Raw genomic sequence first — 16,486 nt, 5'->3', positions numbered from 1 at the left:
CTTTTATCAGCAGAGGGCTCAGGGGTGGGTCAGCAAACATCCCAAGGCACTGCAGGATCTGCCTCCTACTGCCTCTGCTTGCTGGCTTGCTGACAATCTTAGTCTAGCCACTGACCCAACTGTTTCTGAGAGGGTAAAGCCCCTATTTCCAATCAGCATAAGAAGAGAGCAAATTTGAGGACTGATGGCAGCAGGGAGATGGCCAGTTCCAAAAAGGATTAACATCAAGTCCCTTAAGTTTTCACTTTTATATTGCAAGTATGCCGAGGTAAACCATTGAGCTGTAGAGAGGCTGTGTTCACAGGTTAGGCACAGATGGATGCTTGCTTTCTCTAAGAACTGCCCTGGCTGTGGGTCAGATCAGTGCCTGGTGCCTCTTTTTCCTGGTACCTATTTCCCCTCCAGTAAGTGAAATAGGGTGAATCATATTTTATTCCCACTAGACTCACCTTTCCTCCCATGCTTGAAAATTTAAAAATATATATGGCATGGAGAATAGGTAACATAGTAAAAAGTACCAAGAAATTTGGGGGAAACCATCAGTATGCTAAAATGGAAAGGGCATAACCATTTTGTCCATATCCTGCTTGTCCATGTGCTGCTGTCCAGCTAGCAGAGTGATACTGGGACCCACTTTGTACCTTTGTGGGGCTACAGCCTCTCAGGACTATTCTGAGGATGAAAACATACTATGCATCTTAAGGAACTTTTTAGTGATTCCTTGTCCACTTTTAAAACACAGAGGAATGATCGCCTCACTCCTTCATTTCAGAATTTTGTGATTATAGCTAGCTAAGGTAACTGATCATCAAACAGTAGGTATGTGTGGAATGCATTCTCTTTGCAAGATGCTGGGAACAAAAGAATAATGACGCCTTAAGGGGCAATCTAGGGAAGGTGCACAAGCAGAGCCAGAAATGTGATGTGGGGAGTCTAATGCTGGATGCCTGTGCCATGGAGGAAATGCCCCAGGAATCTGCAAGAGGAGGACATTGCTTTGAAGAGGGTGGCCAGGAATGTCTTCCTGGGGAGAATGGAACATAATTCCAATATTTGGAGCAGGGAGGAGAGTTCCCACATATTGATAGTGAAGATTTGGATCATGTGCACCAAGAGGGGAGCAGTCACATAGAAAACCCAGTATCATTTCACTACTGTCACTACTGGATGTCCCTTTTCTGTTTATTCTCCACCTCCTCTTTCTGTCCACAACCACCCCCACCCTCTAGCAATCTGATCTTCACCCATTTCTGTCCAGCCAGGAGGCTGCCCTTGAATACTGCACCTTCCTGGCTCCCTGCAGGTGGTTAATGGGAGGCACTGGAGGGAGGATAGAGGGCAGGAGAGAGAGGTGGGTGTTTCTTCCTGGAAGTGGCAGGTGTAGGTGGCCCTCCTTGGTGGCTTCAGCTCAGTCCTAGGCATGAATATGGAACCCCCAGACAGTGCATACTTGGCCATCCCGTGACCTTTACCTGGACCATAGGAGTGGCCTCTCTCCATCTGGCACTCTGCCTTGATACATTTCCCTTTCTACATGCCCTGCAATCAGTCCCTGTCCTTTCACGCCCTCCCCCACTGACAAGCTTCTCCAGTTGGCTTGCACGAGTGTCCCTCCCCAGGGAGCTGGGAGAAAGAGCAGAAAGCATTCTTCAGACCACCTGCCAGGGGTCCCCAGATGTGACCTTTTACCTTTAAAGGTCTGCTCCGAGGAGGGACATTTGAAGCAATAACTAAGCTATGTGGGCTGCCACAGTCACACAGCATGCTACACTGCCCAGCCTGCTGAAAAGGCAGAAACCAGGGGCCCTAAGAGAATAAAAAGTAAGGAGTTATCTAGCTTTAACTGGAAATTAGAAATCAGCATGACAAAAAGCACAGCTATTAAAGTGGGTTAAAAACAGAGTTGTCAAGATGGCAGCAGAGTGCCAGGAAAGAGGGGGGTGGACCGAGGTTAGGCAGTAATGGCTCTGGCCATGACTCAGAGCAGCCTGCTCAGCAAGGAGGGGCACAGCAGGAACTGCTGTTAGTCATGGGTGGTTCTCATACCTGAGTGAGTGACATCTGGAAGTTTGACCAGCCACCTTTCTAGCTCTTACTCATTGTCAGCCCTACCCCACGCCTCTGGGACACAGCAGACTAAAACAGCCATCACCCCAGACCTCTCACACAGAATGACCTCTGAATGAATGAGTGAATAAATGAATACACCCTCCATGTCGGAATGACCTCTCCTTGCCCAACATGGTTTCTCTCACTTCTTACTTACGCTTTTCATTACCATTGGTTGTGGAAAGTCTGCCTACCCTACTGGATTAGAAACTTGTTGAGATGTGGGGACCTGCCCAACACCCCAGCAAGTGCCATATCATCAGATGACCAACCAACCCTGCGTGAATGACTAAATGACAGACAAGTATATGGTTGCCATGACACTTTTGTTTAACAGTCTATTTATGACTGTAGTTTAACATTGTCACTCTCTGACATTTCACCTGAACTTACCCTACAGACCCAATTTCCAGGCATTTCCTTTTCACATTTGTGAGCAGCTCATGTTACTTTTATAAACCAAAGACACCCACTTAATGGTCCAAAGAATAAGGATGCATCATTTTCTTTTCTTTTATTGTTGTTCAACTACAGTTGTCTCCATTTTTGCCCCACCCATTCCTGCCTCCCACCCTCCATCCTACCCCCTTTGGTTTTGTCCATGTGTCCTTTATACATGTCCCTTGACAGCCCTCCCCCTATTTTCTCTATTATCCCCTCTCCCGTCCCCTCTGGTTACTGTCAGTTTGTTCTTTATTTCAATGTGTCTGGTTATATTTGCTTGCTTGTTTGTTTTGTTGATTAGGTTCCCCTTATAGGTGAGATCATATGGTATTTGTCTTTTACCTCCTGGTTTATTTCACTTAGCATAATGCTCTCCAGATCCATCTGTGCTATTGTGAAGGGTAGGAGCTCCTTCTTTCTTTCTGCTGCACAGTATTCCATTGTATAAATGTACCATAGTTTTTTGATCCACTCATTTATTGATTGACACTTAGGTTGCTTCCAGTATTTGGCTATTGTAAACTGTGCTGCTATGAACATTGGGGTGCATACCTTCTTTTGAATTGGTGTTTCAGGATTCCTAAGGTATAATCCCAGCAGTGGAATTGCTAGGTCAAAAGGCAGTGCCATTTTTAGTCTTCTGAGGAAATCCCAAACTATTTTCCACAGTGGCTGCATCAGTCTGCATTCCCACCAACAGTGCACTAAGGTTCCCTTTTCTCCACCACCTCGCCAGCACTTATGGTTTGTTGATTTGTTTATGATGGCCATTCTGACAAGTGTGAAATGATTATCTCATTGTGCTGTTAATTTGCATCTCTCTGATGGCTAGTGATACTGAGCATTTTTCATATGTCTCTGGGCCCTCAGTATGTCCTCCTTGGAGAAGTGTCTGTTCAGGAAGCACCCTTTTCAAAGTGGCCTATAGTGTGGCAGCCATGTTCCTTGAACAAATGACACCCCAGTGCAGGGGAACAAGGAAGGGCACTCAATGTGTAAGTGGGCACTTACTCACAGCAGCTGGCAAAGCCTTGACGTTAAGCAAATCCTAACAATTCAGCCTTTCAGCCACCAACCTAATAGGCTTTTCTTGGCACGGGCAATTCTGCCTTGGCCAAACACTCATTTTCACATCTTAAATCAGCATGTGTCAGAAATGAATGGAGGCTCAGACCCGCCGTATGTCTTGCATTCTGTAGGAAGCTCATCTTTGTCAGGAGCTAGGAGCCCACACACTTCTTTCAGCTCCTTTCTCCATAAAGATGTGTTACAAAAATCAGTAATTTGATTCTCTGATCAAATTCCTAGGGCCTTATTGGGCTGCCTGAGATATTTTTTTAACTTAAAAAGCAGCTGCAAAGGCCCTGGCCAACTGGCTCAGTTGGTTTGAGCATCATCCCGATACACCAAGGTTGCAGGTTCAATCCCCAGTCAGGGCACATACAGGAAATAGCCAATGAATGCATAAATACATGGAAAGGCAAGTAGATGTTTCTCTCTTTCTCTCAAAAATCAATAAATAACATTTTTTAAAGCAGCTATAAAAACTAAATCGACTTTTCAGAAACTTAGAGTATATCATATTAAAACATAAATTTGCATGTTGACATATCCCAGGCTCCTAAGAGCTCCAAGAAGACTGGCTCTCAGAGCATTTATGAGCAGCCCTCTCACCGAGCAGCTAACTCCTTGCTGTCGGCAGCTTTTACTTACTCTGGCTTCCCTGAATGCATCTCTTCCCATCTTAATGGAAACTCTTTAACATAAGCTTCTCCTGCACTCTTCCCACAGCAGAGTCCAGGTGGGCTCTGAAGATGGCATCTCCTGAAACCCTGTCTCTAGTAGCTTTGAATACACAACTAAATTCCCAGCTAATTTGTTCCTTAGGAACTCTAAGAATCATTTACCACACTCGCAGGGGAACGGCTGACCGGAGCCCAGCTCATAAGTCAAACCAAGCCCTGGGTTTATGCCAGCATGGGGCAGGGACTCCTTGAAGGGCAGATAGGGTAAACACAGTCAAATTTGGCAAAATGAGCCCAACCTGCAGGTTGAAGAGAAAGAGAAAGGATAGAACTGAGGAGAAGTGAGCCCTCACCCTGCCCCTGAGCATCCAGGCCAGAACTTGGGCAGAGAAACAAGGGATGAACGGTGAAGAGGCAGGACCCTAGTGGCAGATTCAGAAGTATGTTATACAGTCCCTACCTCTTGCTGTCTGTCCCATTCTTTCCGTCATGTTTAAAAGCCACCACTCCTTGAGCACTTACTGTGTGCCTATTGGGCCAAGCACTTCATTACACACAACCTCCCAATGACCTTGATGTAAGTATAATCATGGTCCCCATTCTGCAGATGGGAAAAATGAGTCTCAGAAGTCAAGCGACTTTCCCAAAGCAACAGTAAGTACATTGTGGAGTCAGGAATTTGAGTTCAAAGCTCTCAACATACTCTCATTTCTGGATACATAATCTTCATAAGGCAAACAAACAAGGCCTACTGTGTGCTTCCATTACTCCCACCTAACATAAAAGACACAAAAAGCCATGTTCTCTTACTCACAGAAAACTTGCAAGCCCTAAGGGGATCCCAGAATTACATGCATAAAGCAGCTGTAAAAGAATACAAAGCGGCCAGTTACTTAATCCAAACTGTTAAAGGAAGAAAGAACTAAGAGAGAACCTTCCCAACGCACATGCCTGGGAGAAGGCTGTGGGTTGAAACTGGCCAGGTCATTTCATATTTGCTTATTTCTCCAGGTTAAAATTTCTCTCTAGTGAAGATAATTTTTCAAAATTATCTGCATTAAGGAGAATATTGCTTCTGAAAATGAAGCCTGCAAAGTTTGGTCCACATTAATTAGTAATAGTCATAAACAGAATATACTCATTTGGTGCCCAACTCACATTAGGCAAAACTGAGGGACTTCCACACCACTGCAGGCTTGCCTCGCCTGTCCACGGCCATGTTAGCCAGCACACCTATGTCTCTGTGCCAAAGGAGAGGCGGGGAGGAAAACACAGGCTGATAACACTTTCTCCTGGAAAAGATTCCACTTGTACTCATTCACTTCCTCTCCCAAATGACTGAGTTCCTGCCTAAAGCTCTACGTGAGGGGGACTGGGTGATGGTGCTTGGAGCAAACCCTACCAACTCTCAGTGTAAAGACGGTTAATATCTCCCATCCATCCTGATGCCAGTTTGAAATACAGTGCAAAGAAATGCGAAGAACAGAGCCCCCACCAGTCATCTTACAGGTTGACCACTGAACAGGATGACAGGTGAGGAGGATTCCACTTCACTCCGACTGCACAATGTGGGAAAAGTGATGTCAGCAAGAAAAAAGCAGCAATGCCTTATGCCAGCCAGGCCCGGCTCTATACACGCTGGTGCCAATGCACCGCCTATATACTCCAAGCCAGGAGTATACAAGCCAGGAAACGTACTACTCCAAGCTGTGGTGGGGCAGGAAACAGACCCCTGACTATCTGAAGCCAGAGGAGGCGCTGAGGACCAACCCAGTGGAAGTTTCCGGCTTCACTAACAGCGGTTCGCATGCTGATCCTGGATACCCTGAGTGGCAGAGATAGCACTCAGAAAGACGACTTTGTATATTCACGTGCCAGGTGTACAGCGGAAACTCCTGGCAGGCTCTGCTTTCAATTATACTGATTTATAGACCAATAAAAGAGTGTTTGTAAGAGAGCAAATATCCTCTCAGAGCTTTTGGGCTTACCAAATTTCTAAGGACAGCTCCCCTGCATATCAAGTGCGATTTGGCGTCTCGGACGTCAGCAGTGAGCTGTTAGAAGTCTGTCCTCTACAGGATCCTTGTACCCACAGTGCCATGGCTTTGTTTCTCTAACGTGAAGCAGCTTGTAACTCCCAGCCTATTAAATATTACACTCAAAAGGTTGCAGCCTTTCATCACTTTCCCAGAGATACACATTTCCGCTGCTTACCCATAAACCACAGATGGCGAAAGAAAAAAACATTGAGCTCTACACAGATTTAGAAGAAGTCCTCAGAGGAGAATGGAAACATTAGAACTGAATCAGTGCCAACTACTGACCTCTTCTCTCTCAGGCCACTCCCTCTTGGTCCCAACATACCCCTCTGTCACTCTTCCCTGAATCACCTAAGTCACAGCCACCCCCCTGCACACACAGCCTGTGATAGACAGACATAGGAGCTGCCAGGCAGACGCAGAGACAGGAAACTCAGGGACATCTAATCCTTTTCGTGATGGGACCACAGGGGCAGGGCACTGATTACTTCCCTACATGGCTTTTTCAACTGGAAAATTCTATACTGGGGCGGGGGGTGGGGGGCAGGAACAAGAGCGTGAAAGATCAAAGTAAAGGCTTAAAAATCCTGGCACTCTTTTTAAGTTAAAAAGGAAAGTCTGCGTGGTTTCAAAGGTACCATTTTCTAACAATGAACTGTGGAAAGAACTATTCAACAATGGGGAAAAATGGAAATCAACTCCTTCCTTGAAGGTGAAAACGTACCATATCAATTGTACTTGAGATATTTAAAAACCAGCCACATTCATCATCATCACATTTTATCTTAATAAGAATAATCAGACAGTTTTGACAGCCAAAAAAAAAATTATGTCCCCAAAGAGTCCATATTCAGAGCTCAATTTCCCATCCAAAACCCACCAGGCTTCTGACTATAAGCACCATCAGTATGAACTTTTCCAACACCAGTGATCAGAAATTTACAGCATTCATTTGTTCAAACATTATGTTTTTCATCCAAAGTTGAATGTGTTTATAAAGAGAAAAAAAATCAACAACATTCCCCCGTTCCCCTACCGTCCGGATGTCTCTGAATATACTTGACGTTATTGAATAAAACTCAAGCTCCCAGTAGAAATGCCGACAAGTAGAACACAAGGGGAAAACCCCACGGCCACCTCTCAGAGGTAGGCAACGTTATACTTAGGTGACCACAGCGTGATCTGTAAGCCACACTAGCTCTCAACGTCACTTACAAAAGACAGACGTGACAAACAGGTCACTGAGGACCAGCCGGTCAGCTCTCACTGCAGATCGGTTACTAGCACATGACTGTCTCGTTTCGTTTTGTTTTGGACTGGGTTTGAAAATGAGACACACACTGTCAGGTTTTGGACCTTTTCATTGTAAAATTCCTCACCACCCCCAGCACATTAAACATAGAACTGGGGTATACCAGACTTCTTGTTTTACTTAAGAAAAATTTACCAGTTAGGCAAAGCTATTTTAAACCCATTTTAGTTAAATGGTGTAGAAAAACCAAATGTCAATCTTTTCTCCCCTCTCCTAACTGCATATTTAAAGGAATTCATTTAGAATGTTGACAAAGTGATAAATTGGATTTATTATAAATAATTATAGCTCCATGTAATCTCCTTCAAGGCTGGAAGACAATGCATTCTGTTTTGATAATTTAACACAACAAACCAAAGCAAAACACTTAAGTATTACCTTTCACATAGTCTCAAACAATCACACACCCACCTCAAACCAGACTAGTGTTGCTTCATGAAATGAGAAGCTGTCACTTAGGGGGTGGCCTGCTAGGCAGAGCCTAGACTCTTACACATTACATTACTTAAAGGTTAAAGAATAATAAAAGTGTGCTGTGAACTTTTTGAAAAGCTAAACTATTAACTCCGGGACTTGGGTAAAATTATGCTGCACGCTAACACCGTTCACAACCGGGACGCAAGCCGTTTGGAAAAAGAGAGTAGCCCTGAGAATTCTGAGGTCAAAGGGTCAGCCTCTGCTGGGGTGAAAGGAAAACCTCCCGTGGAATGGCACCAGTTACTTCTAATCATCCAATCCCATGTAGATGTTAAAATGGCTGACCAAATCGCCTCTCTTCAAGAGCAACTTTATTTGGACTCCAAAAAGAAAAAAATTACCAAATACTAAGGAGTGCAGAGAACAAAATGAAACGGCCAGCCTGCGGTGCTGGGTCCCTCTCTTGCTGCCGGCTCACCAGCTGCTTGAGAAAGACCCCCGGCCAGACCGAGCGTCCGCCGCCGGGGGACATGAGAAGGGAGCGCGCTGATCACTCCGGCTTCTTCTAGGTCTAGAGGTCTAAGGGCCCCTCACCAACAGAAGCTCCTCCCCTCCACCAGGAGGAGGCTTTCTTTTTTTTTTCTTGGTCAAAAATAAGTTTCTGCCCTGGCTGGCGTAGCTCAGTGGATTGAGCGCAGGCTGCGAACCAAAGTGTCGCAGGTTTGATTCCCAGCCAGGGTACATGCCTGGGTTGCAGGACATGACCCCCCAGCAACCGCACATTGATGTTTCTCTCTCTCTCTCTCTCTCTCTCTCTCTCTCTCTCGCTCTCTTTCTCTCTCCCTTCCCTCTCTAAAAATAAGTAAAATCTTAAAAAAAAAGAAATAAAGATGAATGCAAAAAAAAGTAAAAATTAAAAAAAAATTAAAAAAAAAAAGTTTCTACTAAGGACAGACTTCCTGGCGTTTTCTCTTTGAAAGTGGGGAAGAAGGCCCACACGTTGACCGCTGGGATCACCAAGCCTGGTCAGGTCAGGCACACACCGCAGTTGACTAGGATTCAGGGTGAACGTTCATAACATTCCCAACACACATCCCGGCAGGAAACCAGGGCAGGCAAAGTAGTCTCAGTCCTGTCACCCAAGTGGCTCAGACCACACCCCCTCCAAAGGAGCCCAGCAGCACGTATCTGTGCCTCACAGCACGCCCCTTCCGTCCCTCAACCCACCAGGAAGGAAATGGTCTATGCCTTCAAGGACTTACAACTTTGCTGGAGACCAGAGAACATGTCTGACAATGTCACCTCTCCCGATATAATCCCTATGTGTAATTAGTGAAATCCATTTGAGCATCCATCTCTGTAAGCTTAGTGTGGGGTTTTCACAGCTTTGCAAGGATGTGATGATATTATAAGGCCTTTAGGTGCTGAAGTGGCTGAGTAAGACACGAGTTTATGATAAAGGACACAGAAGAGACCAGGAAGTCAGCCTCAATGCTCCTTGGTTTTTCCATCACTAAGGCCCTTGACCCCCTAAGTTCCTGGCCTCATGGGACTTAAATTATGCCCATGAGTGGTCCAGAGACACGTTCCCAGTGCTAGCAAGCAAGCAAACCATCACCCTCTACCATCATCATGCCCTCCTCCACGCCCTAGAAGACCATCATTAGACCTTCCGAAAATGGAGAGAATTTAACAACCACTGTTACCTCTAATACATATATTTGAGCTTCATCTCTCTAAAACCCTGCAGCCTTTCTGATCAGAGGAAAGTTCTGGGGGCCCATGGAGCAGAAAGGGAAAGAGAGAAATTCCACTCAGCACAGTCGTGCAGGATGCTCTCACTGGGCAGCCTCGTAGGCCCGCATTTCCCATGGGGGGACGTCTCTCCTCCTTCCACCCGCACAGGAAAGCCAGAGTTCTTGGGACGCACTCCTGCAGTCCCCGGTCATCCAATGGGAGGGTGTCCTCGGACTGCCAGGGCTTCTTACCATTTCTTGCTTCAGTTACAATGCCTATGGGTTTTTATGCCAAAATGAAAATGGTTTAAATTTGAATTGCTAGCTTCTAGCAGCCCTCCAAACCAATGTAAAATATTTAATGCTCCACCTTGTTTTGTTTAAACTGATCTTGTGCTTGAAATTTTGGCTGCAGTGCACATTAGTGTTCAGTCACATAGAAAGCAAAAGCAAAGAAGCTTTTATTTCTAAAGCTGCAGCCTTCCATGTCCTAAGCTCATTTCCACCAGAGTCATCATTTATTGAGATGCATATACCTTCCATATATTAATCCATTCCTTTAATCAGCAAGCATTTATTGAGCACCTAATGTCACACATCTAATTAGGCATTAGAGCTAAAAATGGAATGCGATCCAAGGTCACCAGTCTGTGACAACCTGTGGGGAAAGCAGGTAATCAAACAACTACTGATTAGGCAATGTGGTAAATGCTGTGATAGGAAAAACAGGTAATTAAAAGTAATCTTAGGTAGTGACTATGTGTCAGATGTCTGTAGCCACTGTCTCCAATTCTAACAACATCCTGCAGAACTAGGTGTCTCCCCACTTTCCAAATGAGTGTGCTGTGGGTGAACCACATGGATACCGCCTCTCTATCAGCATCAGCATCAGCATCTGCACCACCACTGCATCTTCAATCCTCATCCTGGTCTCAACATTGCACCTGCCAATCTGCTTAACTCATTCAGGCATCAGTTAAACGTTGCCTAGCATTATGCAGCACACTACACACCCTGGTGAGAAAAGACCACCTGTAAGAACTTTTCAGCTAGCTACAAGGATAATAAGGAAAAGACCACCTGTAAAAACTTTTGAGGATAGCTACAAGGATGGGGCGCAGCATCCAGCAGTCTGTGGTCATGGACCAAAGGAGTATTGCAGACTGCAAGTCATTTCGCTCCTGAAAGGGAGAAAGCATCGTGGATACATTAACTCAGGAGGTGGGACCCAGGTCTTAGGATCATGTAAGGTCAGACAGCAGAATAGGGAAGAAGTCCAGGCCCTCAGGACAGCAGTGTTCAGAGAGGTGCCCAGAAAGTTCACAGGTTAGGCTGAACCACAGCCAAGGGTGTAACTGGAGCCCAATGGTGGGACAAGCCAGCCTGCAGTTGCCCCAAGTGCCAACTGATAAGAGATGCTAAGGCAAGCTGGGGCACTCAAACAACTCAAGTGTAACAGCAGATGGAGAAATCTGCTTTTATGAAAACTCCTCTCATTGACCATTGCCTGTGGCAGAGGCAGTTCTTTGTTCCACCCCCTGAGATAGAGGGTGAGACCCCAAAGGGCCTGCTGGAGTCAGTACGCATGGTCACTTCACCGTCTTCGAAAGATGACACCCTTCACAGCAGGGCCTTGTTTCCACTCTGAAGGTGCACAAGTTCGAGGCCGGGGAGCAGCGCATTACTTAGAATCAGAGTGGTGCGGCCCAGCACTGGCAGCAATGGGTCTCCCCATGTCCCTTTTCCCACAGGGCCTCTCTTCCCCAAATTGGTCAGCAGATACTAAAAGAATATTGAGTTGCAGGCCAAGTTATTAGCCTGCTTAGAACACCCACACATCTTGGCCAGTCCTGCAGATGATATCTATATTTGTTTAACTCTTTACTGCTGATAAAATACCTTTACATGCGTTAGGTGACTTGGTTTTCATAACAGCCATGAAATGATCACTAGGCCTCTCATTTTTCAGATGAAGATCCTGAGGGTCAAGAGAGGGTAAGAGACCTGTTCCAGGTTATAAATCTAGCAAGCTGCAGGGCTGATTTGGGGGCAGGCTTTCTGCCCATTGGGCTGCCTGCTCTATCACTACAGCAGTAATCATGCTTTATGAAGTTCTTTAGAGTTCAGAGCAAGCTCTTACAGCAGTCTGGGGCAGTACAAACAGACACACACTAACCTACATGGACAGACAGAGACTCAGACACACAGACACGCCCACACAGTCATCCTCCTACACACATACCCTCTATTTTCCTAGAAGTAAAATAACAATACTATTCTACTTGTTTAAAAACCTATCTTCCCTCCTCTAGCTGTGGACCTTGTCTCGGCACATTTATAAAGTGAGTAGCTCTTACTTAGATTACTGATTATTACAGGTAGCTAAAGTCTTAATTCCTAGATGTTGGTCTGTGTATAATTCACTGCTTAGGACAACCTTGTGTTTGTGTTAAATACCTGCCCATTTCCACTTTCTGCCACCGAACCCCTGCCTCCACTCCCAATCTTCTCTCAGGGACATGGGAAGCAGCATCTTGTCTGCCTTATATCGGGACTTGTTGCCAGGAGGCGGCCGTTTCCAAGGCAGACATGAAAACCATGGGACTTGAAAAAAACACTTCACAGAACCAACCATTTAATCCATTTTTAGGCAAAACCAAAAGAAAGAGCAGCTAGATGGGCACGTATACATTCCTTTAAAAAGAAATCCCAACTCTCAATTTTCAGAGCACTTCCTTCAAAGCCGCAGGTCACAGATATGAAATTATTCAAGAAACAATTCGTCAGTTATCCTTGGACAGCGGGGAGAAAGTTACACACAGAAATGCAGACAGAGCAGAATCAAAGCGAAATGTGAGTGACGAATCCGCAAACCACTTTTCAGCGCAGAGGCAGAGGGCACGTCATCACACCCACGTCACAGAGATCACAAACTCCCCGTGCCAGCCACAGGGAGGCCTCGTTTGTTTCTTCTCATATATCTCTACCAAAAGATCTTAATGAAAACAAGGTCAGTGTGCCTAATCTATGAAGCCATCATTTCTCTGTAAGACAATTTATATAATCGGGCCCCACTGCACACACAGAATTAAAATACATCTTTCCCCACTGTTCCCCTACTTCCAAAGAAAAACTTCATAGGTCACTCATCCTGCTGAAACCCACAGGGATGAAGTAACTTAATTCTAGTTAAAACAGGTATTTCAATCACGTACTTGTAAACCTTAAACATATCCGTGAAACATGATTGTTGGGAGCTTTCCTTCTGATTTCCTGACTCAGTAAATCTCCCAGACACTGTATGCAACTCCAAAGCCAGTGATGTTCTCAGTGAATACCAAACATAAACAGAGATTCATGGTTACAGCAACTTTTGAAAAAACTGCTTGCATTCTGCACTGTTTTCTGAATTCATAAAAAAATTTTAGTTAAGCTCGACTTTCGTAATTCTCATTAGGCAATCTAGGGTGCGGTGTTTGTAAATTTCCTTTTCCCAAAAAGGAAGCAGGACATCAGGTGTATATGGAAAAATACACATTTTGATATCAAGTGTAAGTCAATACATACTTTCCGTTCCATTTGTTTAGAGATCCTTTTGCCTACTTTACTCACAATACAAATATACTGCAGCCAGATTTCATATGTCGAATTTATAAAAGTGGGTGTCAAAATGGGGATTTTCTACTGAAGTTAGATGGGGGACCAACACATCCTGTCAGACACCCGGGCAAGGGGAAACCAGTGCAGGCTTTGGATGCCCCCAAAGAAACAGTTGTTTGTCCACCTAGAAACTGAAAGACTTTACACTCGGAATCACAACTCCCATGGCAATGGAACAGACTCTGAATCCAGATAGCCGTATTAGACTCGCACTCATTGATTTGTTAAAAATTTACCATTAGGAATGAAACCAAAGCCACCACGAACACCAACTGAGTAATTAAGGTCTTGGTTTGAGTCAGTTTCAAAATCGAAGCCTGACATCAACCTCTGGCAAGTCTCCATGTAGCGCACAATACTTGGGCATGTTACTCTGAAAATTCAGGAGGGAAAGAATGAAGACTTAAAAAGCCTATTAATTACTTCGTATTCTCTGTTTGAATCACACACAAGGGCTAACTCCAGTTGCAATTAGATCCTAGCGGTTGCCTCCTGTGGTTAGGCAAAGCTGAGTAGAGAACTATAGGCAATTCAATCTGTTCTTGTCCAGGGGTCTTGATCAATACTTTGCATCATAATATAAAGCTGAAACTGTTGTCCACCCCCAGACCTTTGGAGTTCATGGTTTATTTTCGGCCCCTAGCCCTTACTGGGTAACTCTCTTCTCTACAGTTTGCGAATCTCCTGGAAGGGTGAGGGAGACGCCTGATTCCAACTGCATTTGTTCACCGCCCACTGCCCCCAACGTTATGCATTCCCATAATCCAGTAGCGAGCGCCTCTAAGAACCTCCTGTACCTGCCAAGTTCCTCGCCGGTGTCGTAGTAATCATCCACGTTTTCCTGCCTGAACACGGTCATGATAAACTGTCACGCCTCACCAAAGCCCAGCGCACTTCAGCTCCGCTTCCCAAACCATCACCACCGCTCCTGCGCCTCCATGGGTTCCTCGTGCATCAGTCTCCAGTCCTTAAAGAAAGAGGGGGGGGGGGGAGGCAATTAAGACTAATAAAATGACAACCCCAAAAGGAAGTAAGCCTACCCAGGGCTAAGACCCGCTCGCTGAAGAACCACTTCTCTGGAGCTGCCCCTCCCACCAGGTGGAAAGAAGCACCCTTTGTTAAAACAGGGCCACGGACGCCCCCAGACCCCCATCGCCGGCGCGCTGAGGAAGGGCACAAACGCACCCCAAGGTCCGCGTCCCCGAAAGCAGGCAGCTCTGCACTGATAACGACCAGCTCCGGAAGTGACTGGCCTCCCCTTTCTCTGCACACACGCCCACCCAGCTCCCCATCCACCTCCAGGGGCGCCGCAGAAGAATGAAGCCCCAGCCCGGGCTGAACGCGCCTGGCTGGAAGCATCACTCTCCAACAGCAGCGGCGGTGCAGCCCCCGTCACCCCTCCGCTCCCGCACCTCCACGGCCACCCCCTCTCCTCCCTCGAGCCAGGCAGTCCCTAGAGGCACATTCCTGGCGATTCCCGCTCCGTTACCCCGCCGACCCGGCGCGCGGCCGCCCGGGGGAGCACGGGAGCGAAGGGAGCGGCCGAGGGAGGCGCGGCCGCCCGCTACTGGTCTCCGCGCGGCGACACAAAGCGCTCGGCCGGGCCCGCGCCACCTGTTCCCACCCAGCCCGCGGGGCTGGGGGCGCCTCCTGGCTGTGATCCCACTTCTCCCGGCAGCCAAGTTTCCCCGGCTTGGCCTTCCCGGTGGCCCCGGGTGCTACCCCAGCAAACCCCGCCGCGCTGCGGCCACGAAAGCAAGAGCGGCGTCGGGGCCCTGGAGGACCCCCGGAGCCGCCCGCGGTCACTCACCCGGGCGCCCGGGAGCTACCCGGGTCCCTCCGGAGCACTGCTGGAGGCCGACCGCAGGCGCCAGCGCCGGAGACGAGCGGGGCGGTGGCGGGAGCGCAGGGAGGGAGCGACTCGGGAGCGCGGATCCCCAGCGTCCGCCCCGGCGTCTGCTCTGCCGGGCTCTCCCACCCCGGCTCCAGAGCAGCCCTTCGGCTCCTCACCGGCTTCCGGGCGGAGGGCGGCCCGCAAGCGACCAATGGGGACCCCGCGGGCGGGCAAGCGGCACGGCCCACCCACCTCTAAGCGCCCCAGCCCGGCCGGCGCTGCGGTTTGAGAGCCGCGCTCCCAGCTCCTCTCTGCTCAGTGCTCGGACTCGCTGGCGCGCTCTACCGCGCACACCCTGCACACTCTGCACACACCCACTCACCCCACACCCACGCCGCGAGGGGATCGGGCGCAGCCGCGCGCAACGTGGGCGTCCCACCTGTGACACGTCGCTACCCTGCCCCCTTCCGCTGGGTTCCAGAGAAATGCGATTCCTGCGTCCCACAAAAGTGATCGCCGGCTGTGTGCCAGGAACGGTGCTCGCCACGGGAAAATCACCAAGACCAAAAAATACGTTTAAAAAAAAAAAATGTCCTGCCCCCGTGAAATTTACATTCTGGTGGAGCAGATGTAAGCAAATAAATAAGATTTGTTTTCAGGAGACCACTGCTATTGAGACAATAAAAGAGGATAGCGGTATAGAGAATGACGAGAAGGGAGGGGGCCCGCAGTAGATGGAGTTCCTCTCCAGGAGAGGTGTTTGAGCTGATACCGACTATAAGAAGGTATGCAGCCAGAGAAAAACGGGTCGAGATCTCGGGCCCAATGAAGCAGCGGGAACCAAGGGTGTATGTGTGCTGCCCAATACTATATTGGCTATTGATGAGTTGAAATATGGCTAGTCCCAAATGAGGTGTGCAATAAGTGTGAATGAAATACACATTGGATTCCATGACAGTATGAAAACAAGGATAAAAAATATTGCATAAATATTTTTACATTAACTATATGTTCAAATGATAGTATTTCAGGCATATTGGGTTAAATAAACTATATTATTAACATTAATTTCATTGAAAACATTTTTTTAAATATGGCTATTAGAAAATATAAAAGCACCAGTGTGGCTGGTGGTGTATTTCTGAGAGCTGAGCTACCTACACACAGAAGCCCTATCTATGGAGACCCCT

The 16,486-nt window shown here is 47.1% G+C and overlaps 1 protein-coding gene across 6 annotated transcripts in view; it reads right to left on the bottom strand.

Annotated features, from left to right (window-relative positions):
• The window catches only part of DAPK1 (death associated protein kinase 1), a 179,047-nt gene extending 163,374 nt beyond the window's left edge, over positions 1-15,673 (bottom strand). The window contains exons 1-2 of one of the 6 annotated variants that reach the window (XM_028508241.2): positions 15,549-15,673; positions 14,260-14,429 (exon numbers count right to left, since the gene is read on the bottom strand). In XM_028508241.2, the coding sequence (XP_028364042.1) occupies positions 14,260-14,321 (62 nt within the window). In that variant the 5' untranslated portion in view covers positions 14,322-14,429; positions 15,549-15,673. Of the gene's footprint in view, positions 1-14,259; positions 14,430-14,647; positions 15,037-15,272; positions 15,479-15,548 lie in introns of those variants that run through there. The other 5 variants (XM_028508222.2, XM_028508230.2, XM_028508216.2 and 2 more) reach the window with 5 other exon arrangements.
• Between the last annotated feature and the right edge of the window lie 813 nt (positions 15,674-16,486).

The sequence above is a fragment of the Phyllostomus discolor genome, chromosome 3 (genome assembly GCF_004126475.2).
Source record: "Phyllostomus discolor isolate MPI-MPIP mPhyDis1 chromosome 3, mPhyDis1.pri.v3, whole genome shotgun sequence".
In the NCBI taxonomy this organism is placed as follows: domain Eukaryota; kingdom Metazoa; phylum Chordata; class Mammalia; order Chiroptera; family Phyllostomidae; genus Phyllostomus; species Phyllostomus discolor.
The sequence above is the reverse complement of the archived record's forward strand: the minus strand, read 5'-3'. Positions and strand labels throughout refer to the sequence as shown.